The sequence below is a fragment of the Anomalospiza imberbis genome, chromosome 3, assembly GCF_031753505.1.
Source record: "Anomalospiza imberbis isolate Cuckoo-Finch-1a 21T00152 chromosome 3, ASM3175350v1, whole genome shotgun sequence".
Classification (NCBI taxonomy): Eukaryota; Metazoa; Chordata; class Aves; order Passeriformes; family Viduidae; genus Anomalospiza; species Anomalospiza imberbis.
Genome location: NC_089683.1, coordinates 88757539 through 88774092, shown reverse-complemented (window position 1 = coordinate 88774092; position 16554 = coordinate 88757539). Strand labels below are relative to the sequence as shown.

At 42.4% G+C, this 16554-nt stretch overlaps 1 protein-coding gene across 1 annotated transcript; it reads left to right on the top strand.

The window, feature by feature from the left end:
• The first annotated feature begins 5021 nt into the window (after positions 1–5021).
• On the top strand, positions 5022–14475 carry LOC137471348 (mitochondrial amidoxime reducing component 2-like). The gene is made up of 7 exons (XM_068185584.1): positions 5022–5329; positions 5481–5654; positions 8759–8921; positions 10336–10476; positions 11142–11203; positions 11293–11364; positions 11901–14475. Exons 1-7 carry the CDS (start codon positions 5082–5084, stop codon positions 12028–12030), a joined length of 990 nt encoding a protein of 329 aa, XP_068041685.1. The 5' UTR covers positions 5022–5081; the 3' UTR covers positions 12031–14475.
• The last annotated feature ends 2079 nt before the right edge of the window (positions 14476–16554 follow it).

The window sequence follows — 16554 nt, the reverse complement described above, 5'->3', positions numbered from 1 at the left end:
TTGGGTATGAATAATGCTCTTTATAGTGTAATGAACAAAGTTCCTGATATTCCCGGGCAGGGCCTTCCTAGTTCCCATGGCAACACTGAAACAACTACTAACTCTAGCTGAGTACTGATACTGAAATGTTCATTAGCTAATTGCTCTGTTTGTTTTCTCTAAAATACCTGGAGATAACCTGCTTCCCCCCACCACACCGACATTCTGGGACTAAAATGTAAATAAGAAAACCCCCTGGGATCATGGGAGTATTTTTAGGGGATAAAGACACCCCTAAATAAAGAACTAAACACAGTAGAGGGGGATAGACGAATGCCCTAGCTGAGGAAGAGGAAAACACAACCCGTGATCAACTTTTGTCCGTCATCATCACCTAAAAAAGACCAGACTAGAATAGGCTGTGGGAAGTGGAGACGGAAAAGGCAGAACCCCCTGGTGCTGCCACCAGGGAAGGAGCAGGGACAGCTGTTGTTCTGGACTTCAACAACAGACTCTGCACGCCACGCCTCCTCACCCTTTGGCCACCGGCTGTGACACAGGGAAGAAGAAGGAACGGCTGCTGCTCTGGACTTCAGTGGCAGACTCTGCACGCCTCCTTCCTTTCGGCCACCTGGGAAAGCTACAACAACGGGGGTGAGCTCTGTTCGGGCCCCCTGCCCAGCTGATCTTTTTAATAAAGGGCTGAACATTTATAAAGGCAGTAGCCTTGTTCATTTCATACAGGAAAAACCTCATCAAAAAAGAGAGATCACTTTATTTCTTTGCTCTGGCTCTATTAAAAGGCATCTATCATTAATGACTCTATTTATGACTCTATCATTGCCAATTACTTGTCTGAGATTTTTCTACACACGAATTTCAATGAGCTCATTTCTAGTGCATGACTCACTGAACTCTGATTTCCTTCAGGATTTTAAGAGAAAACAGCAATGCTTTTATCCTCCCCTCCTCTCTGTGAAGGGATTTTTTTGAAATTATTTTTTGTTCTAACTTTGGAAAAAGGATATATTATTTTGTGTGTGAGAGTATAATGTGATTTTTATCACATCTTGTTGAAATCAGCATACTTGGCCATGTTATCCCCTCATCCCTGCCTTTTTCTCAATTAGCAGACAGTCACTGAAAAAAATAATTGCCATATCCCTGGTGTGTGCATTTAATTCCTTTACTGAGACAAGCCCAGGCTACATTTAGTTCCGTCCTAACACAATGACACCTAATTGAGGCCAGCATTTTGCTGTCTTTGTCACTGTTTTTTTTCATAATGTCCATCCAAACCTCTCCCCTCAATGCGGTAATATATATCTTTCCAAAGTATAGCACTGTGTACATATTGAAGACCTAGAAGATCCCCAGCTGTTTTGGTTTTGTTTTTGTTGTTTTTTTTTTTTTTTAGTGGAAACAAGTAAAATTGTTCAACTCTTTCCTCATCATTCATCTTAGGCCTCTGACTGAGCTGCTGCTACAAGAGTGCCTAGGTTTGTCTCTAGAATTATCTCAAATATCCCACTACATCTGAAGGCATATATGCCTTTTACACTCTCCGTAAATTTTTTTCTACTTGAAAATTTGTCCTGTGCTACTGAGTTAACACCATGCTTTTTAAAGTTATGTCAGCATTATCTACTTTCATGACTGAGGGAGCCCAGCCCCAGTTTGCTGCAATTCTGACACTGTGAATTTTTCGTGTGATCAGACACATTTTAAGGAAGCCTGAAACAACGGAAGACCCTGGTGCAGAGAATGTCAGCACAACTGTCCTGAACTTTGATGATGTTATCAGCAACTGAAAACATGGTTATTTGCTTTTAAGGGCAGGAATACTGTGCCTGCTCTGGCTACAACAAACAGCTCTGTCACACAAGAGGCTGTGTTTGGATTGCAACAAAACCAGTACTTATTTTGTCCAAGTGGCTCTATTCACTTTGCTTAAGAGTACAAGGAGCTGATGGCTCCTAGGCAAGCACCAGTGTGCCTGGGGTGGAGGATGAAACAAACCTGCTGGTCAGGCTGTTTACTGGAGGCTGTTTGGGAGATACCTGGTGCATGGGTGAAGAGGGCTTTCCTCAAAGCCTGCAGACTCAGACCTGAAACATTTAGCCACAATTGTGCTGTCTGCACCTATTTCTGATTTTGTGTTCCTTGTTTCATAGCAAGAGAAGAGAGATTATACAGATGCTGCTGCCTTCTGTTTTTTCTTTAAGCTCCTTTTCACCATATTCTTCAAGAAGAGTTAGGCCTGAATGTAACAGAAGGGCTGGTCTAAATAAAATCTCCCTAGGCTCCTTAGGTCAGTAGATCTAGGGAATGAAAGCTTAAGGTCCTTCTTGGATTTAAAAATATTTTTTTCTCTAAATTAATACCCAATTGTTAGCCAATGTGAGCTATTTCTGAATTCAGTTAAAAAGTAATTTGAACTAAAAGAATCTGGTTCTGTACATGGCTGTGCTGCCCGTAATGTGCAACTAGGAAGGAGCTGTAGCTTCTCACAACCATCAAGGTCTCTACTTCTCCAAATGTTCATGCTGGTAGAGTATATACGTGCTTCAGACCTATTTTCCCTGGCACCCAAAAGAAGCAAGCAATCAGTAAATCACACATTTTTTTCAGAAAAAACTATCTCAAAATTCTGTTAAATTCTGTTATTTTGATGCCTCATAGACAGAAGTTCAGAGAGCAAAATTGTTCTGCACTTTGCAGTTGCACAGTGGAGAATACTGTGCTCAAGAAACCACAGGAGTTAGTTACTCATTTTTGCCTTAAGCTCGTGAAAATAAGCATTAATGTTTGTCAGGAGTGGCCAGCATAAATAGTAGTTTGTTTGTTTTTTTCATTTATTTCCCGTGAACCATTGCTTTCCTAGTTAAATTCTAAAACCAGTTTGTGTTTTTATCTCTTTAGTACTTAAGTTAGTATATTTTGGTTCCTGCTTGCAAGCATTGCTTATCAGACATGAGACAGTTGCTGCAGTTTTGTTGAACATTTGCTAACACAGAAGACGCCTGGTTCCCCTTATAGCATTTTTCTGCTCATGTGGGTGCAGGTGCAGATTAGAGTTCTCTGTGTGAATTCAATTAAATTCAACAAAATATAGACTCCATGTTAAACCAGAAGATTATGGTTACCAAAGAGTGCAAGGGCTCTCAGTCCGCTCAGTGGGGTTGGCTCCCCTCTTGTGTCTGTGGAGGAGTCATAAAGGCAATCACAAGTAATTGTTTTTGACCCAGTGGGTCAATGATTTGAAGGTGGTGCGGCAGGTCTGGTTTTACCAGACCAAGCAATTTAACACCTATGATTTACCTGGAGCTATGTCGGGATCCCAGGGATTTGGAGGATAGGGTGTCCTCCATAGTAAAGTAGCCTAAGAAGGGGTTTCAAGTGACATAGAAGGTGAGCAGGCAGCAGGCTGTCTCTGCATGTCCCCCACACAATCCAACAGCAGCATAAGGCTCTGCTGATCAGTAGTTAATCTCCAGAACTGTTTGTTTGTTCAGGGGGCAGATTCAAAATAAACACAAGTTCTGTTTATCTTTCAAGTTGTGGTGTACTTTTAGAAGGGGAAAGGTCCCAAAACCCATGACTGAAATCAGAGCATGGTTTAAACAGCAAAGGGGTGAACCAGAGTGCAAAGGCACTGCCCTCCTTCTTGTGTTTTCACAAAGCTAATATTACCAGGGACCTTTACCCCAACATCAATTAGTAAATTGTGAATAACAAGAGCAACTACCCAAAACGGCTGGGAGACCGCAAAAGTAATTCAGAGCATCCTGATGAGGAATGTACACATTACTCCCTTCTGTACCACACCTACTCAGGTGGACTGTTGGTGTCCCAGCACTGCTGCCTGCCCAGTACCCCTCATCTGAAAGAAGCAGGCAAAGACATTTGCAACAAAATCAGGTTTAATTCCCTTCTCTGTGCTCAGGCAGCTGTCTGTCTCTGGCATTATTTGTGTCTTGATTTCCTGCTCACAGTCATATCCTGGTCCTTTTAATTAAGGACTCTTCTGTGAACTCCCTTTTTGCCCATGAGGAAGATCGGGTTTTGGGGTCATGCCAGTAGGGATAGATCTGCTGCCACTGCCTTTGCTTCTGATATCCATCACATTGTCTTCATCCACCAGGTTTTCACAAATCCCACCATACTTTTTACAATCTACGGTGATTCCCACTGACAGGAACATTTTCCAATCCTGGTCTGTGATCAAGTGATTCTTGAGGTCAACGTGAGGAATTCTCCTGGCTTGATTGCCTGCACGTACCCATTATCTAAAGGGTTCACAACAGCCTCATCTTCAATGTCCCTCTCCACCAGGATGCTGCTGATGGAGTACTTCCAGTAATCCATTGTGGCTGGGCTGTCTGAATCTCCCAGAAATGCCCAACACTGAGCTTTCCCATCTTCTGCATCCTGGGACTTTGCTCTCAGCACACTTATCATAAAAATTTCAGTTTGTGAGTTTGGCCATCAGATCCTAAAGCTCTTGCTTTGCCTGTGAGAACAGACCTGTGGCAACAGTGACATTTGCCACTCCAGCCTGTATTTGATACCATATTTGCCTTGCAGCTGGGTATCCCACAAAGCAACTTCCCTGAGACCCTGCCAACAAACAGGAAGCTCTCGGAAGGGGTCTCAGAGTTTGGTACCAGGCAGCTGGGGTGTGCAGATGTCCCAAGGTGGCCGAACAGCACTGGACACCCCATTTGCTGCCCTCCACGCCTCCATCCACCTGTTCCCCTCTTTCCCGAGCCAAACCCAACGCATGAATTTGACGCACTTGTGTCTTCCCACACAGCCCACACTTCCTGTAGCGCTGCTTCCACTAAAAGCCCGGATATCAGACGGAACACATCATTCACCGGTGCTTTGCCAAGCCGGACGCTCAGTCGTGTATTTGCCCCTCTGCGCCGCCCCCTTTCTGGCACCGAAGGTCGCGGCTCCGAGCCCGCAGCAGCGCCGGGGCAGGTTGAGGGCCCGGAGGGCCGGGCGGGGCCGGGGCCGTGCGAGGGGCGGTGTGAGGGGGCCGGGCCGGGCCGCACCCACCCGCGGCCGCTCCGAGCGCGCAGCGGGGCCCAGTCGCCATGAGCGGCCCGTGGGGCGCGGCGGTCCCGGCGCGGCAGGGCTGGCTCTGGGGGGCGGCGGCGCTGCTGGCGCTGGGCGCCCTGCTCGGGGCCTGGCGCTGGGCCGGCCCGCGCCGCCGCCGCCGCCTGCAGCGGGTCGGGACGGTGCTCAGGCTCTTCGTGTACCCGGTGAAGTCGTGCCGGGGGGTGTCTGTGCGGCGGGCGCAGGTGACGCCGATGGGGCTGCGCAGCGGGGAGATGCGGGACAGGTAGGCCGGCCGGGCCCTGGGGCCTCCGCGTGGCTCCGCGGCTGACGGGTGTTTGTTTTCCTGAGGGCCTGGGAAGGAGCACCTGCCGTGCGGGTGCTGCCGGGCCCGGCATTAACGCTGTTGGGCGCCTTTGTGCCCCGTCCCGCCGCAGGTTCTGGCTGGTGATCAGGGAGGACGGGCACATGGTGACAGCTCGCCAGGAGCCGCGGCTCGTCCTTATTTCTACCAATTGTGAAAACGGGCACTTGATCTTGGAGGCCGGGGACATGGAGAAGATAAGCGTGCCTGTAAAGCTCCCCAAGAAAAATCCCGTCCACAATTGCAGGTACTGAAGAAGGATTTTTCTTTCCCCCTTCCCTCTCTCTCAGGGCTGTCTTTCTCATGTGCTTTTCTTTTCAGGATTGTTTATGTAATATGAAATGTTTCACGTTTTCTTATACAGAAATCGGAGTGTAAAAGTTCAGCACCTCTGTGTCTTTTCTGTGTGGGTATTTCTCACTTTCTGCTTCAGGGAGATAGACTTCAAACCAGAGCCTGTACTGACAAGATAAGGCACTGTGTGTTAGGAGGTTTAGATTAGCTATTAAGAAGAAATTCTTCACTGTGGGGGTGGTGAGGCATTGACACATGTTGCCCAGAGGAGATGTGGGTGCCCTATCCCTAAAAGTGTTCAAGGTCAGTTTGGATGAGGCTCTGAACACCTTGGTCTAGTGCAAGGTGCATCAGCTTAAGCTAGGGGAGTTGTCCTAGGTGTTCTTTAAGGTTGCTTCTAATCCAGACTGTTCTGTAATTCTGTGAAATTGTTTGGCATGTGTTACACAGGAGGCCAGGAATCGTTGTCATAACGAAAGCTTTAATTTTAATCTGCTAAACACTGGTGAAAACAAATCTCAGGAAAAGATGACACAGTATCAAAGACCATGCATTAAATGTCTGCCAAATGAACTGTGATCTTCTTTGTAGAATGTTGTGTTTGCTTATTTGTTTTTACTTCTAGTGTTTTTGTTCTTGCTTGGGTGAGCAGCTGCATCTCAGAGCCTCAGTCATGAACTTGAGTATTTCTTGATCACTATGTGCATCAGCATTTTTGCGTGAATACTGGCCTTTCAAAGCTGGTGAGATGTTGGAGTTTAGACTCCCTGGCCCCTGTCTTTAGCCATTTAACTGAGGTGTCTCAGTTAAAAACTTGGTAGTCCAAGGTTTACCCTGAGGTCACAAGGAAAAGACTGGCATCCCAGGGACTTAGGGCATTCCCTGTAGGTGCTACCCCAATGGAGTTTCAGGTGGATGGGTTACAAACAGTGATTTAGCTGTGTGCTTAGAGTTTTGTTGTGTGACTGCAGGCCTAGTTATTTTATCTATATATAGAAATCCATGCTGGAAAACTGCCAGCAGGAAGAGGAATACCTTTTCTCTGCTAAAATGTCAATTAATATGTAAGTGTTTAGAAACTGTAAGTGGTGTAAGGCCCTACAAAGATACTGTAAGTGTTTGTTCTTTGGATAGAAGAGATAGTTGATCCACAGCTGCTGCAATAGTAACTAAAAGAGTGCTAGCAAGGAACTGCATTTGCTTGCTGTTAGCATAAGTCTGTTGCTGTGGAAAGCCTTGATCAGCATAGCTCAATATCTCTGTTTATACAAGGCAGGTGCAAGTTCCAAATGTTAGCATTTCTCCTGGAGAAATGGAACAGGCTTTTACAAACCTGTGCATAGTGCCTGTGTGTTGGCCAATGGCACATGCACTGCAAAACCATGCAGTTTGCAAGATGTCATTTTTCTAAAATTTGTTGTGTCACTAGAAGAATATTTAAATAGCCTAATACATTGCAGTAATGAAAAGTTAGCTTGTATTTCTTGGATTTTCCAGTTTTAGAGCTTAGGGATATGTTCTTCTGGTGTTTTTTTTTGTTTGTTTGTTTTTGGTTTTTTGGGGTTTTTTTTGTTTGTTTTTCTTTTTTTTTTTTTATTTCTTAATAAATTTGCCTTCAGATGAGTGCTCATGGGAGCTCATGCCCTGAAAGCTGTAGCTAAAGCAGTGCCTTAGAGTCTCTGGCTGCATAGGGCTGTGCATGTGCTGATCTTGAAAACTGCTAAGTCCACTTGCAAATTTTATATAGGTATTTAAAAATCCTGTACTTGGGAGAGTCAAATATAGGACCAAAGCCATTGTATAGGTACATTTTCTGCTTCTGCAAATGCTAGAGTGTTTTCCTCTGGCTAAGAAACCTCCTGCTGTTCATCTGTGCCCTTTGTCAGTGTGAGTTGTAACGCTTAAATTGTGTGATCTATTCCCATGGATCCTTACAGCACTGAGTGCTTAGGATAGATCTGCTTCCTGAATAAAAGCAGTAGTGTTGGAAGCTGTAAGAGCCTTGCCTCTGTTGTCCTACCAGTCAGAAGGCATGCAGGAGCTGTGGGATGGAGGGAGGAGAAAGGCAGTTGTATGCTGTCTGGAGCAATGACATTTAATTCCAGCCTGTGTCACAGGGTAGACACAGGAATCCCAACAAATGGAGCAGGGATATTGATGCCAGCACCCTAATGATCACTCCCCCAGATGAGTAAAGGAAGGGCTCCTAGGAGCTGGGCTCACTCTAGATGAACTGCATGGGCATCTCGATGCTTCAAGCTGCCCAGGATTTGATTGCAGATAGGAAACTGTAGTGCATTTGGGTCAAAATGGCTACTTTGAAAAGTGTAACAAAAGTACTCATGACTGGTGTCAAAGTTTATTGAAAGGTTGAGTCAAGGTTTAGCTTTTCTTGCCAGGAAAATGTTCCTTGCATAAACTTGTTTGTATTCTACTGGCAGTGGCTTTTTGTGCCCCATGGACTTTGTTTCCAGTACAAATCTTTAACCTCCTTTAAGATACTGAGCTGTTTTGTATGTGAAGTCTGAACTGAAGAGTCTCACTCATCTCTGGCTAAATTTTGACAGCACTAGTATCTGAAGGAAAGTTTCCTTAACAATTAGGGACACTTTTAATTAATAACATTTAACATTTGTACATATCAGTTGTGGTAGCTAATCACATCATTCCAAACTATCATTAATTTTCTGAAATTAGGTACCTTTCAGCTGATTTCTCAGTAGAAGTCATTTGGTGTAGCAGTCGTGCAAATGCAGGAGCAGGCCCTTTTTCCCTCAAAGTAGGGCGAGCAGGTAGGTTTGTTACTGTCACTGATGGGGCAGTCAGCTGTGGGCACATTAACACTATTTCAGAGCTCATTCTTTCACCAGCTGGTATTGTCTGGTTATGTCTGTGTTCCTTAGCTTTCAAAACACAGTGGCCACAAAGAGATTGCCCTTTGGGAATGATTCATTTTCTGTATATTGCTACCACTATTATGTTTTTTACCTTTGAATAAGAAGTTTCATTGAACCTTCATGTTTCCAGCTAACTTGCTGATGTGTTGTGACTCTCCAGGGTGTTTGGACAGGATATCCAAGGCAGAGACTGTGGTGACGAAGTGGCTCAGTGGATCACCACCTTCTTGAACTCAGAGCCCTGTCGACTGGTGCACTTTGAGCCCTCCATGGTGCCAAGAAAGTCAAAGGACACAATAGCCCTTTTCCGAAACACAGATGAGGTAAATGAACATTTTTTCTCAGAAGTATGTCCTTTTAACCACTTCCACCCACCCACCAGAACCTGCCCCTTCCATCTTTGGTGATTGAGCCCAGTTTAGCAAGGTGTGTAGTTGTGTGCTAAAACCATGTGAGTATTATTTTCTGTAAAGAGGTGACTTGCTTAATTTTTACTTCAAATTGGTTTTAAACTATTGACCATTCACAGCTAAAGAGTCTGAAACTGATTCTTGAAGAGGAACTTTTACATTGCAGAATACAATACTCTTTTGTGTCTCAGTGAATAGAAAAAAGTGACTTCTTTAATGATGTTTTGATGGTGTAATCTGTGTTGCACAGAAAGATTCCACTCCCTATCCCTTGTTAGGTCTTGGAGTATACTGATACAAGTTGTGTTACTTTGTATTTTGTTCAAAGGAATGATGTTTAAACAGGCTGGTTACAGTTGTGGGCCTAGGAATTAAAATACCAAGGAAGTTTCAGAGGTTTTATCTCTTTCTGTGGAAGAGGCTTGAAGGTATGATATTAGAGAAATGTCACGGAAAGGAGGTGCTGTGCTTAGACATCCTTATATCATTTTAGCCACTGCTGCCCTTCTTTTTTTCTGAAGAATTTTCTCAGGTAAAGATACTTTGAATTGTATCAAACACACTGTTTTTAAACAAATTAAAGTATGAGTACCTTGGTTTAGTGATGTTATTATCTCTAGGGTGTCAGTGTTTTGCTTGTTGTTGCACAAAGAGAAGAAGGTATACTCAATTATAGACTTCTATAGATATGCATTTTTTCTGTAAGGGCACTGAGACCAATACAAACACAATGTTTCAGCAGAAGAGACTCAGATAAGGAGGGGTGATGTTCTGGAATTGTAGCAAGAAAGAAAAGGCAGAATTTCTTGGATACTGATCATCTTGTGGTTGAAAGACATGTACAAGAATGGAGTAAGAATAACATGAGAGAACGGCAGGAGGGTTGTATACTAAAATTATTACCAAAATGTCTCTTTCTTTTTTTTTCTCCCCTCACCTCTGTGGAATTCCACTTCGTGGAATTCCACTTCATGGAGGTTTAGAGGTTTTTAAATACTGTTAATTTGCCTTATTTGCTAATATGGCCCTCCCACTGCCCAGGCATCCTAGATTGATGAATGGACAGCTGTAATTGAGTATGGGCTGTTCTGGATGTAGAACTCCCTCTGGTGTTGTGATAAGGCAATTTGGGCACACAAAAATTGCCATGGTGACTGAAATAGGGAAAAGTGTGTTGTTTTCCTTGTTAACCTACTTTCAGGAAAATCAAACTTGAACGGAGCAGCCTAAAAGGCCACTGATTCCCACATCTGTTCTTTGCCATGCAGTGACTTTCCTCCCATGCTCTTACAGCAACCTTAGGTTTTGGTGGTGCTTGTTTCTGTAGGTTGCCTATCCTGACTGCAGCCCAGTCTTGATCATCTCCGAAGCTTCAATGGACGATTTAAATACCAGGCTGGAAAAGAAAGCTAAGATACAGAACTTCAGGCCAAATATTTTTGTAACAGACTGCAGTGCTTTTGAGGAGGTAAAATAACTGTCTTAAATGTCTGTTTGAAGGCTTGGTTATGTTTCTTTACATCTCAGTTGCCCTGTGTGCTGGTACTAACAAGGGTGAGGAAAGCTGCTATTCTGTGATTTTTACAGCTCAGTTCCAGAGAGATAAAGCTTCAGCTCACATCAATGCATGTGAAACATTGATGAAGGTCACAGGTCTATGGATGATTATTTCTTAAATTGAAGAAGTCCCTAAAGCAGGAATAGATTTTTATCTCCAAGGAGGATTTGCAATAGAAAGCTTGTGTAGATGAGAAACAAAAACTTACTTCCCCTAGAAATTTCCTTTCTGCAAAGCTGTAGACTTACCAGAGGCCACAGATCAGATTATCACCCATACAGCAAGAACAAATTGCTTTAGGTTCAGTGCTTCAGACAAGTGTAAGTTGCAGAAGAGGATTCATTACTTGTGTGTCTCTCTTTTTGGATAGAATTATTAGTGTGTCCTGAATTGGATAAATGTAGTGACAGTAGGGTTTTCATTATAGTACTGTAGTGTAACTATGCATATTTTGAAGGTGCTACTAAAGGTGATCATCTGGAATGGCGCACCTTTTTGCGAATGACTGTGCCACTTCTGGAAAAGCAATTACATGTGCTTGTGTCTAATATGTGCCTAATGTCTACTTCCCTTAGGACACCTGGGAGGATATTCTTATTGGTGATGTGGAGATGAAAGGGACCTTGTGTTGTGGCAGGTAAAACATTGGAGACCTTAATTTTACATAGGAACAAAGAGGTTTGTGATAAGAAGCCCTGACTGATTTGGCACTGTGTGTCATTGCAGGTGTATTTTAACAACAGTTAATCCAGATACTGGGGTCATCGACAGGAAGGAGCCCTTGGAAACATTGAAAAGGTTATAAAAATACCACTGTTTCTTAAACTGTGAGAGAGGATTTTGCCTAGACCCCAACAGACATTAGACTAGTGTTTTAAAAGTGGTTTGAAGTGTGTGTGAGACATAGTAATGCAATGTGAAGGTCTGTGTTTATTGGCTTCCAGTCTAATTCTTGCAATTCTATGTGGTAAGAAAATTCAGAAAGTTCTTTTCTTTATTGCAAACTTCACATTCCCTGTCTCTGTTATATCTGCTATAGTGAAAGCTTGGGGTAGCAGGTATTTAATGTATCTAAAAGTCTAACTTTGGTTCTTTGACTTTTCTGTATAAAAATATTTTTTTGTATATTAAACATGAATATGTGAATGCAGTCAGGCTTTTTTCCCTGCATTTGAACTGCTTGGTTCTCTTAACTAAAATATTTATTTTGTTTTTAGCCTAGTATGGTGACCAAAACAAGGCATCATTATTTGCATGTATTCTCTTTCATCACTGATATTTTGATGTGTAGGTTTTGCTACCACTTACTCTAAAGAAGGGCTTTTTCTTTGCAGTTACCGCTTATGTGACCCATCTGAGAAACACATTTACAAAACCAGCCCTCTCTTTGGGAAATACTTTGCTGTTGACAAAACTGGAATGATTCAAGTTGGAGACCCTGTGTACAAGATGGTCTGGGAATGAAGGAGACTTTGATCAGAAGATGCTTTTTCACTTTGATATGAAGATTGTTTTTCCATGTATACAGTCACCAGCATAACTTTTTCTTTTTCCTTGCAATATTTTTTTGTGCTTTTTAAGGTGCAGGAGGTTCTTTGACACTGTGAAGTGCCAGTCATTTCAGATCACAGAATCTACTGGCATACCTGTAATAACCACATCTTTAGTTGTCCTGTGGTGGTTTAGGAGGCTGTGGTAGAAAAACTGATCCATGACAGACTTCACAACACTACTGTGAGCATCACACCTCCTAAAATTTCATGTCAACTGCAACGTTGGAATCCAAATTTATGTACAAGAGTTTGCATTATGTGTTAGATACATTTAGTGCCTATAAAGAACCACAAAAAGAAGTAATGTCAAGCACAAAGCATATTTGTCACAGAGCTGCCTTTATAAGTGATTATGGAGTGCAGATGGCAGGGCTCTGCTTCTCTCCTTTGGTCCTAATCATCTTGCCCTGTCTATGTCCAGAGGTAGCTTTTAGCGGTGTTTCTTTCCTTGCAGTTGTTTCCTGAAGATTGTCTGGAAATAATTCCATTATTGTGTACTGTCTCTTGAGATTGGAGCAATATCAGAAGGAGGACTGTGAGCTGACTAAATAGTCAGGTCTAGAGCTAGGGGTGCCAGGTAATGATGTATAAGGCTGTGGGCTTGTTTAGTTTGTGACCTCTGCTTGACAGTTTGAACTGTCAATTTTTTATCCTGTGAACAATACCATAACACTGAGGCTGTAGAGTAGTGGTGCATTTGCTAACATAGCAGTAGAATTTCCAGTTTGACTAAAAGAACTGTCTGTTCACTGCGTCAGAGACTTCACGGACACTGGAGGGGAAGAAAAGCTGTAGGGGGTGATCTGATGTTGAGCCTGCCCTGTTCAAGCTGCTGTCCTGGCCAGTATTGCAGGGCTCATGCACAGCTCCTCTCTGGATCAGTGAATCCCTTTGTGTAGACAGTTAGGCTGCTAAGCAGATATTTGGGAAGCTGCAGTTTGAGCATGTTAGCATCCTTACTGGATCTGCATTTAAATCTCTGGTTGTCCCCCAGTCCTGCTCCAATCTAACCAAAATGTCGCCTGTTTGTAGGAAGCTGTTAATTCTGCATAAAACAAATAAGGGATAAAACTAGTTGAATTACAGCAATGTTATCTTTTCTTTACATGTTACATTATTTTTATTAAAAAAAAAGTAGCCTCCAGGACAAAAGCCAGCCATCTTTCGAATGCTTGTCTGCTTGTTTCTTTTTTATGGATTTCTAAATTTGAAAAGAGTGTTGCCCTAGCCTAAAAAAGGAATCAAATTATGTGTGAACAAGGACAAATGTGATCCTATCTGATGTTTAGATTCTTCATTTTCTGTTGTAAGTATGAAGACGGAATTTTGGTGCATGTTCATAGCTCAGACCTGTAAAATGAAGAGCCGTTGAGCTTTGAGAAAGTGCAGGTGGATGTATGTGGCAAGCCTGAAGCAATCATGTCCGGAGGTAGTTTTCTATTATTTGTGAACTCACAGTTGCTCTGAATGCCATTTTGTCAGCAGGGGTGTTGTGTAAGTGTTAAGTTTTCCTGGGACATACAAGTGCCCAGTTTGAAGTGCATGTTGCATATTTGTGTATTGTTATGCCTGATGCAGCAGCTAATGGGAAAACGTGAGAGAAAAAGCATCTTTTATAAAGAAAAATAATTCCAAGGTTCACTCTTAAAAAGCACATGTTGAAAGTTCTTAGTGTTAGAAGCTGAAAGCTTCTGGAATTCCTAATGGTATCATTAAGCACAGGCAGCCTGCTGGCCTGCCAAAGCAATTAGTTAAGAGTGTGTCTCTTCATTAAGTCACAGAAGCGTAAGGAAAAAGAGCTGAATTTTTTGCTTCTGGCCAAACATTTTTTTCCACTGTTGTTCTAGCAGCACATCAGCATTTACATAACACAAATTGTGTGGTATAGATCCAATTGCCTCTCATTAGGCTGCTGTCAATTGGGCTGATTTGGAAATGGGACTGTCTTTTCAAGGAGAAACTGCCATCTGCATCCCTGTTTGGAAGAGGCCATAGATCTAAACCCCCGATTTACTCCTGTTAAGCCTCTTAGCAGAATATGGCTGGAATCCTAGAACAGGTCTGCATCTGAATACAACATGGTTCACAGATGACACTTAAATCAATTATGTGGCCATTTTGTGAAGTGTGAGTTAGAGAACATGATTTAAAACATTGCACTGTAAATATCTTCTTATGACTGTTGATTTGCTGTAACTGTAGGAATTGCATTTGATTTTGTTTAAGCAATTTGGGCTATTGACTGAAAATATGTCAATCATAATCCACTGTTTTAAAAATTGTGTACTTAAACAATTGTTAATTTTTTTTAACTCTAGAAGAAGAAAACAAAAGTTTAAACTTCTAATGAATCCAACTTTAAGGTGTAACATTTGTGATTTTTTTTTGTTTTCTGTTTCAGCATTTAATTTTGACTAGTGTTAGCCAGATCTCATATATACTTAATACTGATGATTGTCTTTTTTAATCCTACCTCTGAATTCAGAAATATATGCAGTTAACCAGGATATGTGTAAGACAGCAGAACCATGAGATATAAGTGGTCATCAGACTCAGTTTTGCAACCCTTATGATCTAGATAAATGTGCTGGTTTTGCATTATTTGGTGAGGAGGGAGGAAGAAAGTCTTTGTTTCTTTTGGGCAGAAGATTCTAAAAAGTGATGCAGAGATAAAGCCTACATGTGTATCAGTCTTAAGCTGGAAGAGAGGCAGTATTCATACCTCATAAATGTTTATATTGTTCTAATCTTCATTGTGTTAATGTTAACAATCTCAACTTAGAATATCACTGTTACTAGTAATTATTTGCATTATATCTGAAGAAATTGGTAAACTCAGTAAGGATTTCACACACTGGGCCTTTTTGCTAACAAATCTGCTTACTCATCATGACCAGGGAACAGGAATGGTTGGATGGGGAAAGATGAGCAAGGCTTAGGTGTGTAGAGGGTGTGTGTTAAGGCTGGAACTGCATGAGATGGGACTGTCAACAAAGGCAAGATGCTGGGTGCTTCCATGTTCTCCAGGTGTTTCTGTGCAGATGGACTGAGAATGAGCCCTGGTTGAGGAATAGCATCCTCAGTATTCAACAGTAACCAGGCCTGAGGAATGCCGCTCTCCACAGTGGGCCACAGTTCATCACATCGACTTCTGGAAATCCCAGAGTGGCTGGAAGAGACCACAGTGTCATCTTGTCCAACCTCCCTGCTCAAGCAGGGTCACCCTGGAGCGCAGGGCACAGGATTGTGTCCAGATGGTTTATGAAAATCCTCAGTGGGGGAGACTCCACAGCCTCACTAGGAAATCTATTCCAGTGCATGGTCACCTGCACACTAAAGAAGTTCTTCATATTCAGGTGGAACTTCAGTGCATCAGTTGATGCCTATTGCCTCTTGTCCTATTGCTTGGCACCACCAAGAAGAGCCTGGATCCTTCCTCTTGGTACCCACTTTTGGGTACTTATGGACACTGATAAAATCAAATCACAGGTAATTGTAGCTTGAGCTAAACATCAGGTAGACTATCTTCCACCTGTGCAGAACAAGGATGTGGAGCAGCCTGTGGTACATCACAGTGAAGAGTTTGGGTGGGAACCTCTTATTTTTGCCCTTTGCCCTTGGATTGTTACGCATGAGACACCTAGGCTGGTTGAAATTTGCCTTTCCTCCAGGAGCAGCATTGTAGAGAATTTTATCTTCTGTAGTGCACAAAATTGCTCTAACAGCTTATCACTGCTTGTTTAACAGCTGAGTGTTCTGACTTTCTTTAGGCACTAGATAATAAGCACAGTGAAATAATTATTGTGCTTCATTGATGTGCTAACCCTCATAGCCTCTTTACTGTTGAGTTCCAAAAACCAGCTTCATTCACTGTTAATTGAAGTGTGTCTTTGAGTAATTACGTAGAATGACAATTCCTCAGTCATAGCAGCCACAATTACTTTTAGTACGTCATGGACAGTTGTTTTTAGCAGACCTATCTAAAGCCCTTTGGCCTAAGTTAAAAGTGGCAGCTAAATCTTTTAATTTTTTCAAGATTCCACACATAGACATGTATGACTTAAAAAAAGCCCATATGGGTAAGAATGTAGTCTTCTCTGGCTGCAGAAAGCAAAGCAATAGACATCAAGTTCAGCTTGGAAAATACTTGCATCATCTCTTCACATAGCATGGACCACTGGGCCAACTTCCTGCATCCTTTGAAAACTTGAGATTTTTGGTAAAAGATCAAAAGCCATGGTGATAATTGGACTGCAAGAATATCATGGTAGAGATCAAGAGTACCAGCAATGTCCTAGATTATTTCAAACATAAAGATTTCACTCACTGAAAAACTATGTTCCACTGTGTTTACAGTTGTGCAGTTTGGTGGTCCATATTCACTCTTCATTTCTTGGGTTTATTTAAGATAAAGCAGAATGGTCTCTTTGTAGTT

Bases quoted from the DNA above. Each gene is read 5' to 3' on its own strand.
- LOC137471348 (XM_068185584.1), top strand. From the start codon at position 5,082: ATGAGCGGCCCGTGGGGCGCGGCGGTCCCGGCGCGGCAGGGCTGGCTC. The intron at 8,922-10,335 runs GTAAATGAACAT...TTGTTTCTGTAG, and splicing joins TTTTCCGAAACACAGATGAG to GTTGCCTATCCTGACTGCAG. The intron at 11,365-11,900 runs GTTATAAAAATA...TTTTCTTTGCAG, and splicing joins CCCTTGGAAACATTGAAAAG to TTACCGCTTATGTGACCCAT.